The 19,682-nt window shown below is 38.7% G+C and overlaps 1 protein-coding gene across 2 annotated transcripts in view; it reads right to left on the bottom strand.

Moving 5' to 3' along the window:
• RASGRF2 (Ras protein specific guanine nucleotide releasing factor 2) overlaps positions 1-19,682 on the bottom strand; it is a 131,976-nt gene that overhangs the window by 73,337 nt on the left and 38,957 nt on the right. For both annotated transcript variants that reach the window (XM_055791362.1, XM_055791363.1), the window contains exons 2-8: positions 15,582-15,688; positions 7,661-7,808; positions 6,962-7,051; positions 5,028-5,281; positions 3,494-3,573; positions 2,819-3,012; positions 1,130-1,239 (exon numbers count right to left, since the gene is read on the bottom strand). In XM_055791362.1, the coding sequence (XP_055647337.1) occupies positions 1,130-1,239; positions 2,819-3,012; positions 3,494-3,573; positions 5,028-5,281; positions 6,962-7,051; positions 7,661-7,808; positions 15,582-15,688 (983 nt within the window). The remainder of the gene's footprint in view (positions 1-1,129; positions 1,240-2,818; positions 3,013-3,493; positions 3,574-5,027; positions 5,282-6,961; positions 7,052-7,660; positions 7,809-15,581; positions 15,689-19,682) is intronic.

Here is a 19,682-nt window from a genome sequence, read left to right as displayed (position 1 = left end):
CTCTGACTCATGAGGTAAAGCCAAGTCAAAGCTAATTGATCTGCTCAGGCACATAACCCTGCCCAGAGAAATTCTCTCCTTTGCTTGAGTGGAAAGGAGATGTTACTTCTTTCTGCTTCAGATGGCCTCAGAACCAAGCAGAACTTGATGAACACTGCAGGAGCCGAACACAAGACATTTCTGTAAAAGATACTGCCTGCCCAACTCTGTAAGAAGTTAGAGCTTGGAGAGGTGGGACATGACCTGACTCAGAAGGCTGCCTCTGTCCCAAGACACAGCAGGACAAAAAGGGAAGAATAACAAACTCCAAATTAAAGGGTAGTTTCCACAAGGTAGCAACTTCGTCTTAACAGAAAAAGAAAAGTGAGCAGTCAAAAGCATGCAATTAACAAAAGCTATAAAGTGATTCCTCTTTTACAGCTGAATATTCTCCAGGTACATCTTTGGTGAACAATCCAGAAACTCAAGATTTATATCCTGGAGCTTATGCAGCATTTCTTTGTTCACAGAAGAAAACTGTGTTTCCCAGGGAGAACAACCAAATTTCTTACTGGGCTGACAGAGGGGAACATCTGAGACAAGGAAGAGCTTCACTTTGCAGGTTTCTACAGGGACTGCTGACCAGTTCTCAGAATGTATCTTTAGTCCTGTTTATCTGACATTATTTGAAGCATATATCAAAATCAGTTATTTCATTAACACACATGAAGTATAATACAGACTGAGAACTTAGTACTTTTCAGGACCCTGACTGATTTCCATTGTTACAGAGTATCAGAAAAGCCCTTTTTCTTTAAACTGTGAAAAAAAATACATATTTCTCTATGTAAAGAAAATTGGTTTGCTCATAACTCAAGAGTAGGTGGTTCCTATAGCAACTCCTATTCTCCCCTACCCAAAACACAAGGAGACACTTCTAGATGTATGTTAGCGAAGGAGGAAAAAAAAAAAAAAAAGAGAGAGAGCCAAAATATTAGATTGAAGTATTTTTGGTTTGTTTCACTGTCTTTGTTTTGGTTTTGATCCTTCTCTTTAAAATAATATAAAAGAACAAAACGAAACCAAAATAAAGAAAATATATTTTCATTTCAAAACTTTTATTATCAAACATAAGGCAGAAAAATCCTACCTTGAAAGTTCTTCTAGTTTAGATTTAGCAAATTCAAGGCTTTTTCGCTCAACATGTTCATGTGGTGTGTGAGCCAGAAGTTCATGAAGTGTTATAATATATCTAGGAATCTTAAAACAAATTAGATATAAAATCAGTAAACCCTTAAAGGAATAATTCCAATACAGCTTTTTCTTAAATATTACCTTGGTCAAAAAAGTTTTGCAAACATAGGCTTTTTATAAATTAATATCCAGAGCTAAATGATTATACATACATTCTAAATATAACAACCGCCAAAAATACTGAACTTTCCAGTGACAGAGACTGTATATGCATATGGATGTTTTCAGTCTGAGGAAACACAAAATCCATTTATTACATTTTAAGAAAAAGATCAGATCAGAGGTAGCCACAAATAAGCCATTAAATTTCATTGTTTCATGCCGCTATCCAAGTGCCAATACAGAAAATTTTCACAACTCACTGGGAGATCCACACATACCTACCCTAAATGTTAATAGGATATGTGCATCTAAATTTCTTGTGGGTTTGAAAATGTCAGCTGACCTGTTTGCATTTAGATAAAATTCACATTGCACTAATAGACATTGAAGAACATGCAGCATTTGACTATTAAAGGCCACAGGGCAGCACAAGGACCCTGATCCATTTATTATTACTTAAAGCAGTTTCAGGTCTTGTAACCAGAACCAAGTGATACTGCACGATACCTTGTCTTTACAGAATCAAAGTTATTTAGGAGGAGACAGGAATTCTTACTAAGCTGAAATGAAGAGTCATCAGCAAGGATACCCTCCATCTCATATGACTAAGACCCTCTCTCTCCCTTCTAAGATCCCATGACCTTGTTTCAACTCAGCCAAAAAATCCCAAAACTTCACAATACACAAGCTCAAAGCTAAAAAAATATATTATTACAGGGCTTAATGGCCCTTTAGGCTAATATGAATAACTAGCAGTAATAAAAGTGTCACTGATCCCCGCCCCCCCCCGCCCCCCCCCCCCCCCCCCCCCCCGTTTTGTTAAACACAGTTTGCTAGTAACTGAACAAATGGAGGGGATTCGCTATTCTCTTGATGAGTAAAATGTAAAAAAACACATAAAATGTACGTTAAATGTAAAAGACACAAAACCATCAGACCAGTGTTTCACAGACCTCTTAAAACAGCTGCAAATAATTAATCTAGGCAGATCAAGTAAAAATATCTGGAGGATAAATAAAGTTTTCAAAACCTTAGCAATGTATTTTTTGTTTTCTAAAGACCAAGTCACTGGAGAGCAAAGTGGGAGGAAAGTTTCAAAACGTGTTCCTAGTAAAATACTTGTGGCTGCTCGAACTTGCTATACCAGGCATACTATCCCTCTCTGGACCACTTCGTAATCCTGCAGCAGGCAGAAGTCCAATAATTGTTTCTCAGGTTTTTTTCTTTTGGCATTAGTCCTCATCCCACATTCCCCTTCAACATATATAAGATTCTGAAGAGAGATGAATCAGTATTGTTGGAGAAAAGACCTCTACAGGCAGAGTTTCAGTATAATAATGAAACAAATGAAAACAAAACTATTTTACATGAGAGTATTTTTATTCTAGCAAGAAGAATATTCAATCAATCGCAATGTCAATAACACAAAATTAAGCAATCAAACATTAAAAACAAATAGTCACAAAAAATATACAGAGACTACCTGAAACATGGGGTAAGTAAGGAAAGTTTCCAGCATTCGCCCCTCACATGCTGGGTTGGCTTCATATTGCTTCAAGAGTTTGTCAAAATCTCTGTTTTGCTTACAGTTTGCCAGTACTTGTAGACTATATTGATGATTCCGAACAAATTCTTGATATATGTTCAGCATTGGCAGCAGAATGTCAAATAAGTCAGCTAGAAAAAGTCAAGAAATGCTTTTTTTTTTTCCCAGCTACCCATCACTTGAAACATATTTTTAAAGAAAATACTATGTTCTATGGAAGTGAATTACTATGATCACTTCTGTTACTGCTGTTTCCAATATACTGAGATTTTAGAAACATTAAACTCGGCTCTTTCACCTGCCAACACATGTTTTTTCTGATTAGCTAATAATCAGAAAATATCACCAAAAATTCAGGGGCCCATGTCTAACCAATGCCTAGGGCAGAGGCATTCTCACATACGGACTGGAAGGTGGTCGTTACTGCCCATGTGGGACTCCCACTACACCAGATCTTGCACAACTAATACTAGTTGTGGAAATATGTTCCATTCAAAAAGGACTTTTTTAAAAAAGTCCTGTCTTTCAAAAAAAAACCCCAAAGAACACAACCTTACTGTAATTTCAAATAAATATGAACATTATCCTCCTAGAGAAAATAAAGTAACTTACCTAGGATTAAGGTAGGCCAATTAGCTATTCTTGCTTTTAAGCCTTGGTGAAATATCTCATGAAGAAACATGATTGTTTCACTGAAAAACAAGTATTAAACAGACAAAAAGACAATTCAGGTTTTATTTTCTGATTAATGATTCACAGAGAAACATCTCTTCCTGGTTAGTAGTATGGTTTGCACTCTGCTAGGGTAAAACAGAAGACAGTTATTATTATGGAAGTAAGTGCTTCTTATTCATAGAATCACAGAACAGTTTGGGTTGGAGGGGACCTTAAAGACCACCCAGTCCCACCCCGTGCCCCGGGCAGCCCCCCCCCCCCAGCCCAGGCTGCCCCCAGCCCCGTCCAGCCTGGCCTTGAGCCCCCCCAGGGATGGGGCACCCACAGCTGCTCCGGGCAGCCTGGGCCAACTCACCACCCTTGTGTTAAAAAATTTCTTCCTTAAATCCTATTGAAGTTTACCAGCTTTCAGTTTAAAACTGTTGCCCTTTGCCCTATCCCTACATGCCCTTGTAAAAAGTCCCTCTCCAGCCTTCTTGCAGGCCCCCTTTTACTGCATTGTTCACAATTTTTAGCGCAATAGTCTAAAAAATATGCAGTATTTGGTGTAGAAAGCATATTCTTTTTAGTTCTTTTAAATAAAAGCACCTATTAAATAACATTTTCCACACAGTTTAATTAATAGGTTTTCCAAGAATATCATTGACAATGCATTCAATAGTTTAAGAGGACCAGTAAGATGCAGAAACCTGAAGTCAGTGGTAGTCATCTACATTCTTGCTTGCTGCTGTTTAAAATCTGAAGCTTAACAACTTTCCTACAACACAAACCTTAATATTGTATTTTAGTTTATGAGGTCAACAGCAGCAGGGGACATGCCAGCTGTAAGAAAAACCATAAAGAGTACAGTGATTGTGAATGAGCTATGAAAGGGAAACTAGTCTCGTAACTAAAGGAACGTGGTTTATGTCTTAGAAGTTTGGGGTAGACTTGGATGCAACCCCAGCCCTGTATCAAATGTTAGATGCCTGCTGGTTTATTTGTACTTACTCATCACAATAGTATTTGTATGCTTAATGAAAAGAACAATTCTTTTTTGTAGGATATGAAAAGACAAGTGAGAGGGAAGGAGGTCCTTAGGCAGGACAACAGAAAATAGAATATCTGATTTATTCATCCTCAGGGTCTTACCCGGACCATATGAGGCCACTAAGTCAAATTTTCCTCTCTTAAGAGAAAAAAAATAACAGGGAAGGTGACAGAAAATTATGAGAACAGCCCCAAGAGGCATGATTCGTCCTTTTCTTCCTCTAGCAGAGGAAGAAATAGAATGTAAGAGGCAAAGAGGTGTTGCTGGTTTCAAACAGCATCACTGACAGCACGATGCCTTTTACCCCTGGAAACGTGGTCTACCTCAGTGACATCGTTTACACCACAGCAAAAAACCCAAGTGTCAGACCTCACTACTACAAACTGAAGCAGGGAAGAAGCGGTCAGAGGAATTCCTGAAAGCAAACAAAAAAACGCATACCTGTTAAGGAAAATGCTACTAACATCATCGTGACTGATAGGTGGCTTCTTTGAACTTGCAGCCATTCTTAAGGGCCGCAGAAAACAGTTCACAAGAACATAAAGTTGATGTACATATTCAGATTCAGCCTCCACCATGTTAAAAACTATCTGATTCCTTTTTCTCATACTTTCTGCATGGGGAGAACAAATATAATCTTGGACAATAGTTTTCCATTTTCTTCTACATAACCAGCCCCGCATAAAGCTCTGGACCTAAAAACAGACCAAGCAGAAAAGAAGAATGAGAAAAAACGTGACTTATCATAAGCTCTTCATTGTAGAAATAAACCTCTAAATGAAATGCCTGTGTTCAAAAAAAAGGCTGTTGCCCTCATCGATCTATATACGTTCCTGAATTATATTTTTTTTAGATTTCTCATTGTTAATGAAATTCCCACAATCACTTGGTCATATTTGTTGCCAGGAAACAGATCAAAAAGATATCATGTACATATCAAGGTACCTTTTACTGCAAGCTCAAATGGTGTGCTTTTGCATATACTCTTCCTATCAGCACAACTGTCCTATGCACTGTGCCGTTTTTTTAACTCCTTTTACCTCCTCTTACACATTTATTTTATACCCCCAAAAGCATTGTGCAATGCTTCCAGGTAACACATTCCAAGACAGACTCAATATCATTATTGACATAACTCTAAAATAGTTGTTAAAGTCAGTTTGCTTTCTGTTCTGAATAGATACCGCTTAGCATGTGTATTTAAAGCTAAGTATCAATATATTGCTTAGAAACTGAAACCTTTGGCATTCTTAAAAAGTATCTCTATGTCACGGGAAAATCTACTTAAGCATAATATCCACTGAAGTTACAAGTGCATTAAAGTTTAGAGAAAAGGTCTGCATCTGGTCACAGAAAATTTCAGTATGTCTTTGCCCTGATCTTGATGTGAAGATCATTCATCTTGAGAGAAACACAAAATCTCACTGGTAGCAGTTTAATCTGAATAAACAACTTTAAAAAAAAGAGCCCATCTGTCAAAATAATCAACATGTAGAATGCAGTGAATTATGTACAGAATCAGAGCACTCCTACTAAAAGAGACATTTCCAGCTCTATTACAAAGTTTAATCTACATGAAAAGGAAAATTCACACAAGGGTACCAGCTTAGTGCTGACCCTGACCTTCAGACTGTGTGACCCAGAAAAAGTGAGAAACTAAGTCCACATACTGTAAAGAATACTGTGCAATTTAAGAGACCAAACACTGTGAGAATAAGGGTGACACATACAGGACCACATTTTCAAGCATGAATTCCAGTGACGGGCACAGCTCTGGAGACTGGTTAAATCCAGCCTTAAGCAATGTTACCAAAAGCTGCACATGTAAATGCCATACAGGTTGGGACAATTCTGTCACTGTTATTAAAAATGCTGGCCATCGTCTCCTGAAACAATCACCATCAAACAGACCAGCTGACAACTTAAATCAAGATTACTCTCTGCATTGTCAATATTCCAGCTGCACTGACAGAATATATATTATTCTCCTACTAGAAATATATATAAGTATTTTTGTAAGAAAGGAGTATAAAGTCACTATACACTTGACTCCCACAGGGTATCACCCATGGCTTAATTTCAGTCTTTGCAAACACAGGCAATTGAATGCAATGTGCCAGCTTCTTTAAGAAAATAAATATATACGTTGCAAGTGAAAATGAATACTTAAGTAACAAATACACTATGGGATAAATGTGGCACTGAACCATAGGAAACTGAAGTAATTTAAAAGGTTTAATTACGGGCCGGGCAAAGGCAATCTTGCTATTTGACTGTACTTAATATAAATAAATGAGGAAAAAACTAGACAGATTAAAATGCAGGAGTGCAACCCCCACCCATTTCCTCTTGAGCACAGAAGACTGCATGTTTACCTTTTTAATTTTTTTAATATCTGGATCCTCATCTTCCTGGTTGCCTTGATAAGGTCGCATTCTTTCTTTCGTTTTATTGAGAGCTATAATCTGACAAAAACAACCATTCATTAAATGCTTTCTTAAGTTAATGAAACTCTTAGTTACAGACCTAACAGAAAAACATCTCTCCCTTCTTCAAGCCTGTTAAAGCTGCACGGAATGACAAGCATGTATTTGGTCACAGGGACTTGAATACAGTTCTCTGAAAACCAGCAAGGCTCTTGATGCAGATGGAGGAAGGAACAGAAGAGAGCTGGTTCTCCTCTCAAAACCAAGTGTTCCTTTCAGACTTTATCAGCTCAGGACTGCAAGAAAATTTTTAACATTCAGTGCAATACAGCAGTTTGAAATCGTTTTCAATACTGTCACAGCCAAAGACAATGTGTCAAGGATCAAGCTCCTGGTGTGACAACCAGTAGGAAACAGTGCAGCCAGCGGCAACCATACTGCAACGGAGTGTGTCATCTTCAAGTCTCTTCAGTTTAACAGTCCCCAGTATTTGTAAGAAAAATATTTAGCCAAGGGTTCACAAGGGGTCTACTACATACTAACTGGGTTCTGTTATTTTCACAAATATTGCAGAAATACTGAACATTATTGCAACGCACACAGCAAAATGTTATAATTCAATGATCTCTTGATGGCTGTGGCACATACCTCAGATTTAAGTCTTTCAATTTCTGTGTCTTGATCTTCAAGCTGATGTCGGAGCTGGTTGGCTGCAATCTTTTCAGTCTCCACAATCTGGACAAGATGAATGTACTTCTGCATTAACACCTCCCTTTCAATCAGAATATCTGAATAGCTATGAGGGAAAACATTTATGTTAGTAAAAATATGTTTTTACTTATTTACGTTAGTAAAAATAGCCAAGTATTTTCTTCCATATCCCCTTATGAGATATTGACAGCGTAAACACTGCACCAGTGATAAGAAACCTGCAAAACCGTGTTTGTTTGGCTTAATATATAATGAATAAAGCTTGGTTGTAAATCAACCAAACTGACAGTGTTCAATATCCTTTTTAGACACAGATGCTAGGGGTACCCAGTTTCCCAGTATCGAGTTACCAAGAACAAGACAACGGCACTGATCTTTTTATGAGCCTCTAATTCTCAGGCTAAGCCAAAGAATTCTCTTAATTCAATTTATTTTATTTATTTTAAGGGCTGCTTTTTTCCCCTTCTTTTCGGACGACTGGAGGGGAGCATCTGGCACCTCCATCAGAACTATTTATAATTTTCCCCACCTGTCAGATCTCTTTATGGGAGGATTCCCACCACAACTGTTGTTTTAGTTTGCTACACCGAGTTTACTGTTTAGGCCACTTTGAGATGACTCAGATAAATGCATTTGTTCTGATTAGTAACAGGAACTGTGGTGTCAGTCTTCTTTTAGCTCTTTGGTGGCAAACCATCATTGATTTGTATTTTCCTGAAAAGGGAAAGTATCCCTAATGCAATTAGATGTCACAATCAGAGCAGTGACAGGGATCACACTAGAAATACTGTTTCCAGCTTAAGGTAGAGAAATTAGTTTCTTCCTAGGCAACATCTTCATCAGACTGTTCGTTCACGCGATTCAGTCTCTCTCACATAGGTAATTTAAGCAGAAGACAGACAGTTCTGCCACGTGCTTGTTTACTGGCCTTGATTCAGCAAAATCTACACACACACTGCCTCTTCGCCTAGGTTTCAGAAAGCTTGCCCCTCTGACAGTTAAATAATTTTACAAGATAAAGACCAACAAAACATAGCAGAATGAAGCCCTAATCTTTGAGAAAGAACCTCTTACTATTTTACAATTTATCAGGGAAAACGCTGACTATCATATCTCTTTCCACTGTCGAGTTAGCACAGGATTTGGCAGAAGGAATTTCTTAATTACACATCTTTTCCTTTTAAATTTCTGCTTGTTACAGCACTCATTAAAAAAATGAACATTTGCTATTAAATATTGTGAGGCTTTTAAAAATGTAATAATGTGTATCCTCTCCAGGTGATCTTTTTTTGTACGTATTTACTTCCAGGTCAATCAGTATTAGTGCAGTTATATACTGGAGGGGGGCAATCTTGAGAACAGCTATTAAATTCAACTCTTTAACCTGGAAAGGAAGCTTAGATTTAAAATAATTACAGTTAGTTCCCACAGCTATCATAAAGCAAAAGTTTATCCTCCTTGAACAGATTATAAAAAGAATAAGAAATGAATTTAATTATATTGCATTTATTGTTATATTTTGACTACTGCAACAGTAAACAATAAATAGCAAAAAAAGCTCAGGGCATCTCTTCTAACAAGTAAAACAACATACATCAAAAAAAAGCTGTCATGAAGCCATCCATATATCTTAACTGTGCAATAAACAGTAATAAAGCATGAGATTTCAATAATGAACTTGTTTTGCAAGAATGTTGTATTTAATCTCTTTGCACCCTAAAATACATTGGCATATGATATATAGTGTCTGAGTTAGAAACACATTTAGCACTAGTTGTTTTACAATGACTAGAGATATTACAAAGATAAAAATACATGTCACATATATAAGAAAACGTATTCCTACAGCACCACCTTCATTTACATTTAATATAAAAAAGTAGTTTCTTCTACCTAAAACCAGATCTAGACAGGTGACAAGACCTTTTCTCCTATTTATCCTTTCCAAAATTTTCTTAAACTTTTCTACTAAATGCTTCCAATACAGAATTTGACTGATTTGGCTTTACTTTTATTGGAGACTGAAGAAAATAGTATGATACAGAATCACAAAGGGTGAACAGAGCTGCAGTGGAGAGGTGACGTAAGACTGAAGACATAATGTTTTTCTTTCACTTTTTTGATTTTTATTTTCCTCCTTTAAAGGAAGAAACTTCATTTAGATTTTTCAGCTTCTTTAAATGCATTAAGCCAGATTTCCACAGTCTTGCTTTAGTAGGGAACAGAACCAGAACTTTGCTATGGAAGATTGAAAAATTTTTGTCCTTTTGAGAGGTACTTAAAGAGCAATTTGCCTAATTGGTGCCTTTGGCTGTCTAGAATGTCAGTCTTATCCTGGAAACCAAACATTTCCTTCACTCCCATAAGCAGCAGTATGAAGAGCAGTTAATTAGAAAAGCCTGTGTACACCTACACTAACTTAGAATAGGCTATCCATTTTCTCCTTCAAAACTGCTACTTGTTCTGGGAAAGGAAAATTATAGGATTATGGAATCAGCTTCACATACTTCCAACAGCCCTTTTCATCTATCTCTCTGTATGGATGAGTTAAAGATCATCATGCCTGAAGTGCTAACCTGTACGCCAGCACGATGCCAGGAGCCTTCCAAGAGGGCAGTTTCAATAGTGACTCGATTGCACATGTATACAAATCCCTTGTTAGGGAAAATTGTACCAAAGTGTTCAGATGTCAAAGGAAGATGAAAAATTCATAAAACAACTTGTAAGCAGCCAGCCTGGATCTAGTTCTGTGGCTTGGATATTGTTTGATACAAAGAAGCAACTGCTGTAAATCACAGCTTTCTATGGATCGGTATTAACATCTTATCAAGAGAAGCAATTCTACAAATTTGTGTTTGTAATATTGTAATAATATGTAGTGAGACGCAAAGACAGAGAATTCTGAAAACTGAGGCTGCTCCAGTTTCCTACTATCATCTGTAGAGACAGGACCCAAAACAGGTACTTCAACAACCTTGAGCTCTGATTGACCACTGCCTACCACACAGAGACTGGAAGAAATGAAGAAATTCCTGAGAAAAATTATGCATTGTTTAGGCCCCATGAAAGCTGACATGCCCAGAAAATGTAGGAAAACTGGAAAAAGTTTAACCAGTGCCTTATTATTAGGGTCTTTTGGTTGTGGTAGCAGACCAAGACAAAGATTCCAGTAGTGCTACCAGCAAACGTAGTTCATTTTTGCACTGAATTCAGACCAGAATTATGGTTCACTGGATCACGCTATGCTAATTCTACTAAAGCTTGCTCAGGCAGCTGAAAGAACCAGGCAGTGGACCTGGCCAGAACTGTTTATGTCATATCAAATCACCCTTTTGAAATGCAAAATGCATAACCTAACCAGCTCTTTATGAAAAACAGGCAAGATGGCTCTGGGGGTCTGGAAGGCAAAAGAAATTGTCTAGATCTGCTCATACTAACCACCTTCAAGCAGCTATAGGACTCCTTAACAGAGGAGAAACAGTCTCCAGACGCGTTTTAAAGTCTAATGGCATATTAACAACCACTGTAGGAATGGAAGCAGTAAAAGTTGCAATAGAACTTATGCAATCCATCCATAAGACTCTAACCAAGGTGACTTTGGAGACCATCTGTACACAAGTACCATTAACTTTTAATGAACTCCAACATGATAAAGGATATCAAAGGATAGCTATGGTGAGGGTTGCAGGGCTGGGGCTTATGACAAGATACAGAATTTATATGGGCTTTCAGATACGCAGGGGCAACTGTTTAGAAAGGGTGTAAAAGAGGTGTCTGCTGATTTCCAGTCAAACAGGTGGGAAATGGCACTTGGACTGGTGAACAACTACAGCAACAGGGACTGGAGGGTGGGTAGGTGGGTGTAGGACTGCGTGATACATGAAGAAGCATGAGAAGTCCACACCCCAAACGATTTCTACTACAAGATTCTTTTAATTGACACAGGGAAATACAAACTGGAATAAAGGGTCTTTTGGAGGCGTGGCCCCAACAAGCACGGGAGGTTTTGTGCACCCAAACCATTGTCAGCTGGGGAATGGCTTACTCCAGGAGCACGTGGGTGTGGAGGGGAATGCTGTCTTCTTTTTCCACTAACATACTTTCCTCCTGATCAGTCAGAGAGGGTAACAGGATGAGGCTGTTGGTGTTGTCTGTGCCTGCATGAGTGCTGAATGTTTCTGCCTGTGCGAACCCATGTGGCCAGCTGTTTTTGTGTGTACATTTGTGTGTTTGTTTGCATTGGAATTACATGCCCAGGCTCACTTCTGGTTCAACCCGGGTATGTATAGCGAGCAGTGACAGCTTCACCTCTACAAAGCTGCCAGCTCTGGCAACCCCAATCACTTTGTTCTGTGCATCTAGCTAGATAGCATTCGGAAGGCAGATACAAGACTGCATTCCCATGTTTTGAGCATTACTCAAATTCTCTCTGCCTCATTCCCAGCAAACTAGAAACTATAAAATTTTGGTTATTATAGCACCAAGCCTCAGCTAATGGAGCTTCTCCAACAGCGAGGCATTAGCAGCAAGGCATTTGCTCTGAGCTTCCAGGCAGCTCTGAGCTACCATACTGAGCTTACAAGTGCCTGCAAAATACTATGTGAAATACACCCTGCATTAGCAAGTGAAGTGTGCCAACAAACCTGAGAGCAAGCCTTTCTTTTTTTTTTTTTTTTTCCTTTTCTTTTAAATGACTGGTTGGAGGGCAGTAGTTCTTCATATGCCTTAAACAGAGACCTAGCTGAAAGCAGCACTCCCACCTTTCCCTCTGCTCAGCACTTGTGCTTTCCCGCATCCCACCCATGCGCTTCCCTCTCCCTTGTGCAGCGAACACAGGTGTATTGCGTGGATGTGCAGCGAACAGACCTGGAGGAATGAGACAGATTAAAAGTAAGCTGGCAAAAAATAAACAAAACTAAATTCCTTTTAGTGCAAATTAGTTTCCCAATTAAGTTCACACTTGTGCCTGCATGACAGAAGGGCTGGTAAAGGTGTGGGAATGAATGGCTGACTTACGAGAATGACAGCTGCTTCCTTCAGCAGCAATGTGGGCTTATGCAGGACTGAAGCATATATGAAACTACAGCCCGAAGCACTTAATTTAAGACTTTCCAATAAGCTACAGTAGAAAAGGCTGAGAAATTTGATGAGTACTGCATCCATATAAAAAAAAAAAAAAAAGAAGAAGCAAAAAAGTTTCTGAGTTAAAAGCAAAAAACCCCATTAAAACCATAGAATTTGTAAAAGGTGAAAAGTCCACCTCCATGTATCAAGGGTGAAACAGATTTTTTCATAAGAGAACAAGTTCTGGAACAAAGCCCAAAACAGGACTTCCAAATGCAGTCACTGATGGAAGAATTAGGATTTGCCAGGAATAAATCCTCCAGCCCAGAAATGTAACTCAGAAAAAGCAAAACTTGCTCTGCCACCCTGGATATTACTGAGAACTCAAAGCACTGAGAATTCAAATAAAATGGAAAGAGATGAAAAGCAGGTATGCATGTAAAGCTCACAATGGAGTCCCATTAAAATATCCTGAATTGCACCTCCCATTGAAAGCTCACAAGCCAAACAATCTCTCCTAAAGGAGGAGAGGACACTATGGGCAGGAACGTAAGCAATGCCAGCATCTACCTGCAGCACACAAAAGCCTGTCAAGCTCTCAAAGAGTGTGCACAACACCCCCCAAATGGTAAGCAGTAGCATCCCACCCACAGTGAAATCTTCCAAGAAACGATGGACAATGCCACAGCAGAAGTAAGAAATTACGCATCTGCATCCAAATAAAATACCTTTTTTATCCAGAGTGGGACATGGGGCACAGTGAGATCATGTTATTTTTCCAACAGTTTATAACTTGCAAAATTAAAAAAAAAAAAAAAAAAGGAAGGTATTTTGATGGCTGCAAAAATGTATTTGGCAAAAAGTCATGAAAAGCAATCCAAAAGTAGATTTTGTATATGTCAATCTAAGGAAAAAAAAAAAGAGAGAGAGAAAAAAAATACAACAAAACCCAAACCCAACTACTTTGTCTCAGCTACTAATGAAGATGAGACCCACCAGAAAGCAATTAAATACCTCCATTTTGCAAATGTTATCATACTCAACACACAACAGGATGTTCCCAGGCCTGTTTTTAATTTAAGGGTAGAGGGGATGTTTTCGATAACTTCTAGAACTTTTACATAAGACACCTGAGATACTACAAAAAAGTATATATTCAAACGGCTACACAAAATATCATTTAGCAATCCAAAACAGAAACCCGAGAGAAGGGTCAGAAATGTCTTAGGCTAGCCTCAAATGAACAGTGACACTGAAGAAGTTGCCAAAAATGCAGATGAACTTCAGGAAAAGTCTGAATTATGATGCAAGCGAAATCTGATCCCTGAAGCAAATCTGTTTTATTTTCATTAAGTTAGGAAGAAAAATCTTTTGCAATAGTCTAAAACTGTTTTCACTTCTTTGTTATGTATTTTTGGTAAAAGACCCAATAGTTAAATAACTAATTATGCAACTCCAAGTTGTTTTGCTAAACACCATGTAAACAAACAAAAGCAGCTTTCAGTCAAGTAGAAAAGCATCAGAACAATGGGGTAACCACCAGTAGTGTACTAACATTCTATGTTTAGCAACTACATTTCAAAAATCTTTTTGTCACTTGTTGGTATTTGAAAAGAATACTAGAACAAGAAAAGGCATGTCCAAATCCCTGGAAAATTTCCCCAAGAAATTTAGAGACCTATACAGAAAAGCAGATTAAGAAAATCTCAAAAAATAACATAGGGCCCTGAGAACATCTCTCACAGTCATGTCCACAGTTTGATATTATTAGTAGTGTCATTTCAGATAGACACAATTAATGAGGAAAAAGTCCAATAGCAGAAGGGATGGAGATAAAAATACTGATGTTCCTTACAACAGAGACCCAGTTGCCTTCTGAAGGCTGCCATGATCTTTCTGGTGGAGTCAAAATTCAATCACCCCTGCCTGGGACCTCACAACTAGCTCCTTCTAAGCAAGTTTAAGTCCTTAATATTTTCAGCTGTGTCTTGTTTAGCATTGGCTTACTTTTCTGTTAAGTTCTGCCTTGAAAATTCATGTGTTCTAAATTAAAAGCTACTAGCTGGTGGTGTTCATTTTTAGTTATAACGCAAAATCACTTCTGTTTACATGGCTCATGTCCTAAGCAACTCAGAAACTGCCTGGCTCCTTACGCGTTACCATGGCACTGCAGATGAGCTGAGGTGAGCGTCTATGAGAGGAGGCTGGAGAAAGTGCATTTCAGCAAAGAAATTTTTCTTCACAAACCACCTCACAAACCTTCAGTTATAAGATTTTCATTTAGATTATATGGTAAACCTTGCCCATTTGCCACACAGACCTTTTCTCAGGGAAAGATTACTGCATGGCTGGAAGTCATAAACACGTCCCTTTTCACAAGACTGATTGCTGTTCAGGACTTCAGTTTTGAAGCTGAAATGTTATTTGTTGCACTTTAGCACTGTAATGGTTTGACCTCCTCTTTCCTACATTTATTTCTGTATAAGAGCTTTTTAAGAAACACTCCTTTATTCATTTGGCATATCACTTACTTCTTCATTCCTCTAACACAGGACTAACTCTTCTTGAGCTAATTTCAACTGGAACACAATCACTCATGAGTAATAAAATACAGTGATATAAGAGCATGAATGATAAAGGCATTTTTTCCTATAACACACCAATGATCTGAAGCTATACACATCTAATGTACTGTAACGTTCATTTCTGTTTAGAGAGTGAACTTAGATTTTCAAATTGTTATCAATTTATTTACAATAAAATGGAGCTAAGGATTAAAAATCAGGTTTCATACCTAGCTTGGTGAATAGCTTCTACCCATTCATCCCCATCAACTTCATCCTCGCAACGGAGCTCCAGCGGCTTCTGCCCTTCATGGCCAAAAAGAACAGTAAAGTAATGCTGCAAATTAGAATAAGGGAAAAAATGTTCAGAAACTCCTTTAAAGAGAGTAGACACATAAAATTAAGAATATATATATATATGTGTGTGTGTGACTTTTTAAACACAGCCCAAAGCATTGCCAGCCTATGAAGATGTGTTTTAGGCTGTTAGTCATGAAACACGGATTGAAGTTGAAACTGTATCTTTAACATATTCCCCTGTGTATCAAGGTAATAGCTTTCATGATAGTTACCATTATTGTTCTTAAGCTCCCACATACAAGACAACGGTATGTAATTCCCTAGGCAGCTTCCACAGTCAAATAGAACAGTGTGACTGTAGTGGGGTGTCTATAGTTCTTTTTGCCTTGCATTTTTTCACCTAAATTTTTTCTTAGATGCCCAGCATGGGATACCAAGTCTGGAACTGCCACCGCTTCCTCACAAGAATGCAGGCTGTGCACTGGCTCTAGCTTATCTCCTCACCTTTCCAAAAGAACAAAGGAAGTGTGCCTTCTCATTCACCACACTCCCCAAACAGTTTCTGCCCTTCTTTCAAGAAGCTTCACCCATAATTGTCATTGCAACAACTTTTTGTTTTCCCAAGAAAATGTGATTCACACAAGAAGTGTCGGATTTCTTGATGTCATTTCTCACATGCAGGATGTTGCCCATGGTGTGTTCCACAGAACACAGAATTTCAGGAAAGTTTCGCTACTTTCAGAATGCAGTAAAAATAGTAATACCTAGTGGTGAGAGGGGAACCCCCATTCATCTATCTTAAAACCCATTTCACAAGGTTGGTCATTTACAACCTTATGTTGCATAGCTTGCGTACTAATTTACAGCCAGGCAGAAAATGAAACTCTTCCAACTCAGGAGAAAATAGGTGAGAAAATGTTCTACCTGAATGCACACCTGTAATTTCCATAGGCACCTTAAATAGCACTAACCAGTAAGCCAGCTGTTTCACAGGTAGAGGGACCAGTGAAGGACCTGCCCACACACAAAACCAGCTGGTTATTGGTTACGATGTGATTCGGGAGCTCTTACAGCTAAACATCTCTGCACCAGCTCACTCAGTTCTCTTCACTACCCAGAACTTCTCAACTCCTCTTCCACCCTCATCCCAGTTAACAGGGAATCAAGTATAACTGGGTATATACTTCCTGGGGTCTAAGAGCAAATTTCGAACTCGCTCCAGTCAGCAAGCAAAGTATGTAATTTGAATTCCCCCACACCGTTAGCCATTGTTTACAGCAGTAAGAAACCTGAAGTGATTTCAACAAACATTCTGCCTTCCTCATCAAACCTACAGCTCGGCTGAAAAAGCCTCTCTGAGCCAAACACCATGCTGGAGACAAAGCAAATATAAACCACCTCAGAATTAAAAGCCATTTCCAAGGCAGGAGGAACACAAGCATAAACAGAAACAGAAGGCATGAAATTTTACCTACAGAGAACTGGCTGCAGATATTGCCAACGCCAATAATTAATTTTGTCCATATAAAAAGAGATTATTTCAGCCATTTATTAGCCCCTTCTGAAACACGTGGCAGCCTGCTGCACACACACAACCTGCGCAGTGTGCACAGAGCAGGTTCAATACACCCCAGGTGCACTGGATTCACTGCAATGGCTCTAGCACTGTCTGCGCACCTGCATTTGCATCAAGGTTTGTGCCTAGGGACCTCACATTTACCAAACCCAGCTGCCTCTGTGTGTCTGGAGTACATTCATATGTTTGGTTTCTTTTCAGGTAACATGATTATGTATGATGGCATTCCATAAAGAGGAAAACTATTCATTTGTGCATTATATTGATTTACTAAGCATCGTTATGTATATACAAAACACTTTTAATACAGAAGACCACAAGCACTGCAGGATTAGCAACAGACCAACAAAACTGAAACAAGGCAAAATAAGAAGCAGCATTCACATTTAACAGGCTACACAAGGAAAGTTCAGGCTCAGATCTGTCAAGTTTCAGAAATGAAGCAACTCCAAAGCACAGACAAAGATCAATAAATCATTTAAAAGACAATCCTATAAAACTGTGGGGTTTTGACAGCACATATCACTTAAACCTGAATGCCACAAATAGAAAGAAACATTTAATCAGGTCCACAGGTTGCTCTACAGCAGTGACAGATAAAAAATTTTAGAATACATTGCAGCTGAAAACAACCTACAGGACAGTAAAAAGTGCAGCAAAATTACACACAAATGTGTTCTGTTTATAGTCTGGAATATCCTATTTTTAAAAGCATATTTAAAGATAAATCACACTGTTCAGAGCCACATTTTATGTAACAAGTTATTTGCGTTTCAGAAAGTTGCTACATATAAAATTAGAAGACAGAAGTGTAGGCAAGCAGTACATTTAATCCCATTGTGTAGGGATTAAAGTTGAAGGGAGAGACGATATCACAATCCTCCCTACTTTTAAAGTGAGATAACTCAGACATCTTTTGAGCAAGACTTGCAGTGATCCCATATCACAGAGTTTAGACCTAGAGGTGTGCACTTACTATGGTGATAGGTGTGATCTAAACGCTTAGTTAGAAAATGCACAATTTCAAATAATACTTAGAGTGCTACTACAGTAGGACTGGACCCAAAGCTAAATCATAAAAGGCATTTGTTTTCAGATGCTAACTTAAAAATAACCTAAATCCTCCACCCCCTTCAAACATGCCTATTGCACTCAAGCATCAGTATCAACTATTGCATCATTTAGCCAGAAGTAAACCCTGGAGTAAGCAAAAAATCATAAGTCTCTAAAAAGAATCTCATCTCTAAGTCATCCTTGAATTCTCTTTTTAAAATAAATGTTACTCATTTACAAAACTAATTTACTACAAGAAAATAAGATGACACCTGTGAAGCATTATTAGATTTTCAAGTTGATGTTGTATGTAAGTGGGCCTATACACACATGTATATATATTTATAGACCTATATAATTTTAGCACTGTCATTCAATTTGCTAAACAGATCGGTTTCCATATCCCCACAGCACAGTAACAGGTAAACCCCACCTTTCTGCATATGCACTATTAGTTTCTTGAAGTGATGACAATAAGTATTTAAGAACTATAGGATACATTCACACCAATTACCTTCACTATCACTCATCATGTCTGTTGGACTAGCGGGCAGGTACTCACGTTTCAAGTTAAGCCCGTGGTTCAGCTGGACAATTTTTTTATTATTGTTTATTCTGAAAATCATCAGATGCATTGTCCTGGTTTCAGCTGGGATGCAGTTAATTATCTTCCTAGGAGCTAGCACAGTGCTGTGTTTTGGCTTTGATGTCAGACTTTTCAGTTCCTCAGGCCTGGCTAGCAAGAAGGCCGGAGGGGCACAGGGAGCTGGGAGGGGACACAGCCAGGCCAGCTGACCCCAACTGGCCAGAGAGGTATTCCCTACCATGGGACGTCACGCCTGGTATATGCACCTGGGGGGCTGGCCAGGGAGGTGCACCATTGCGCGGGGACTGGCTGGGCATCGGTCAGCGGGCGGTGAGCCGCTGAGCTGTGCACCACGTGTTCCTTTCCTCCTTCCCCTCTGGGTCTTATTCTTTCCCTTCCCCTTTCCATTATAACTGTTATTGTCATCATTGTTACTACTGTTCTTTCGTTTTTATTCTGTTTCAACTATTAAACTGTTCCTATGTCAGCCCTCAAGTTTTACGTTCCTTTCCATCTCTCCCCCCCATCCCTCTGGGTGAGGGAGGAGTGACCGAGCGGCTGCGTGGCACTGAATCACCAGCCAGGCTTAAACCACAACAACTCATAGAAGATAAATGAACATTCTCTATTTTGACATAAAACAAATTCAGTCATTTCATTTTAAGGTGTCTTTTCAGTAACCGGGCATGCACAAGCAAAATGGTAAGACTTCATTTTAATAACAATGTCTTTGGCAGATTTCTCCAAAGTAAAGCTTGGAAAAAGGAGGGAAAGTTTCATATACCTTGCACGGGTATGAAGGCACTGTCTTGACTG

This window comes from Falco peregrinus, chromosome Z, assembly GCF_023634155.1.
Source record: "Falco peregrinus isolate bFalPer1 chromosome Z, bFalPer1.pri, whole genome shotgun sequence".
NCBI lineage: Eukaryota > Metazoa > Chordata > Aves > Falconiformes > Falconidae > Falco > Falco peregrinus.
Note: the sequence above shows the minus strand (reverse complement) of the source record. Positions and strands in the feature narration are given on the sequence as shown.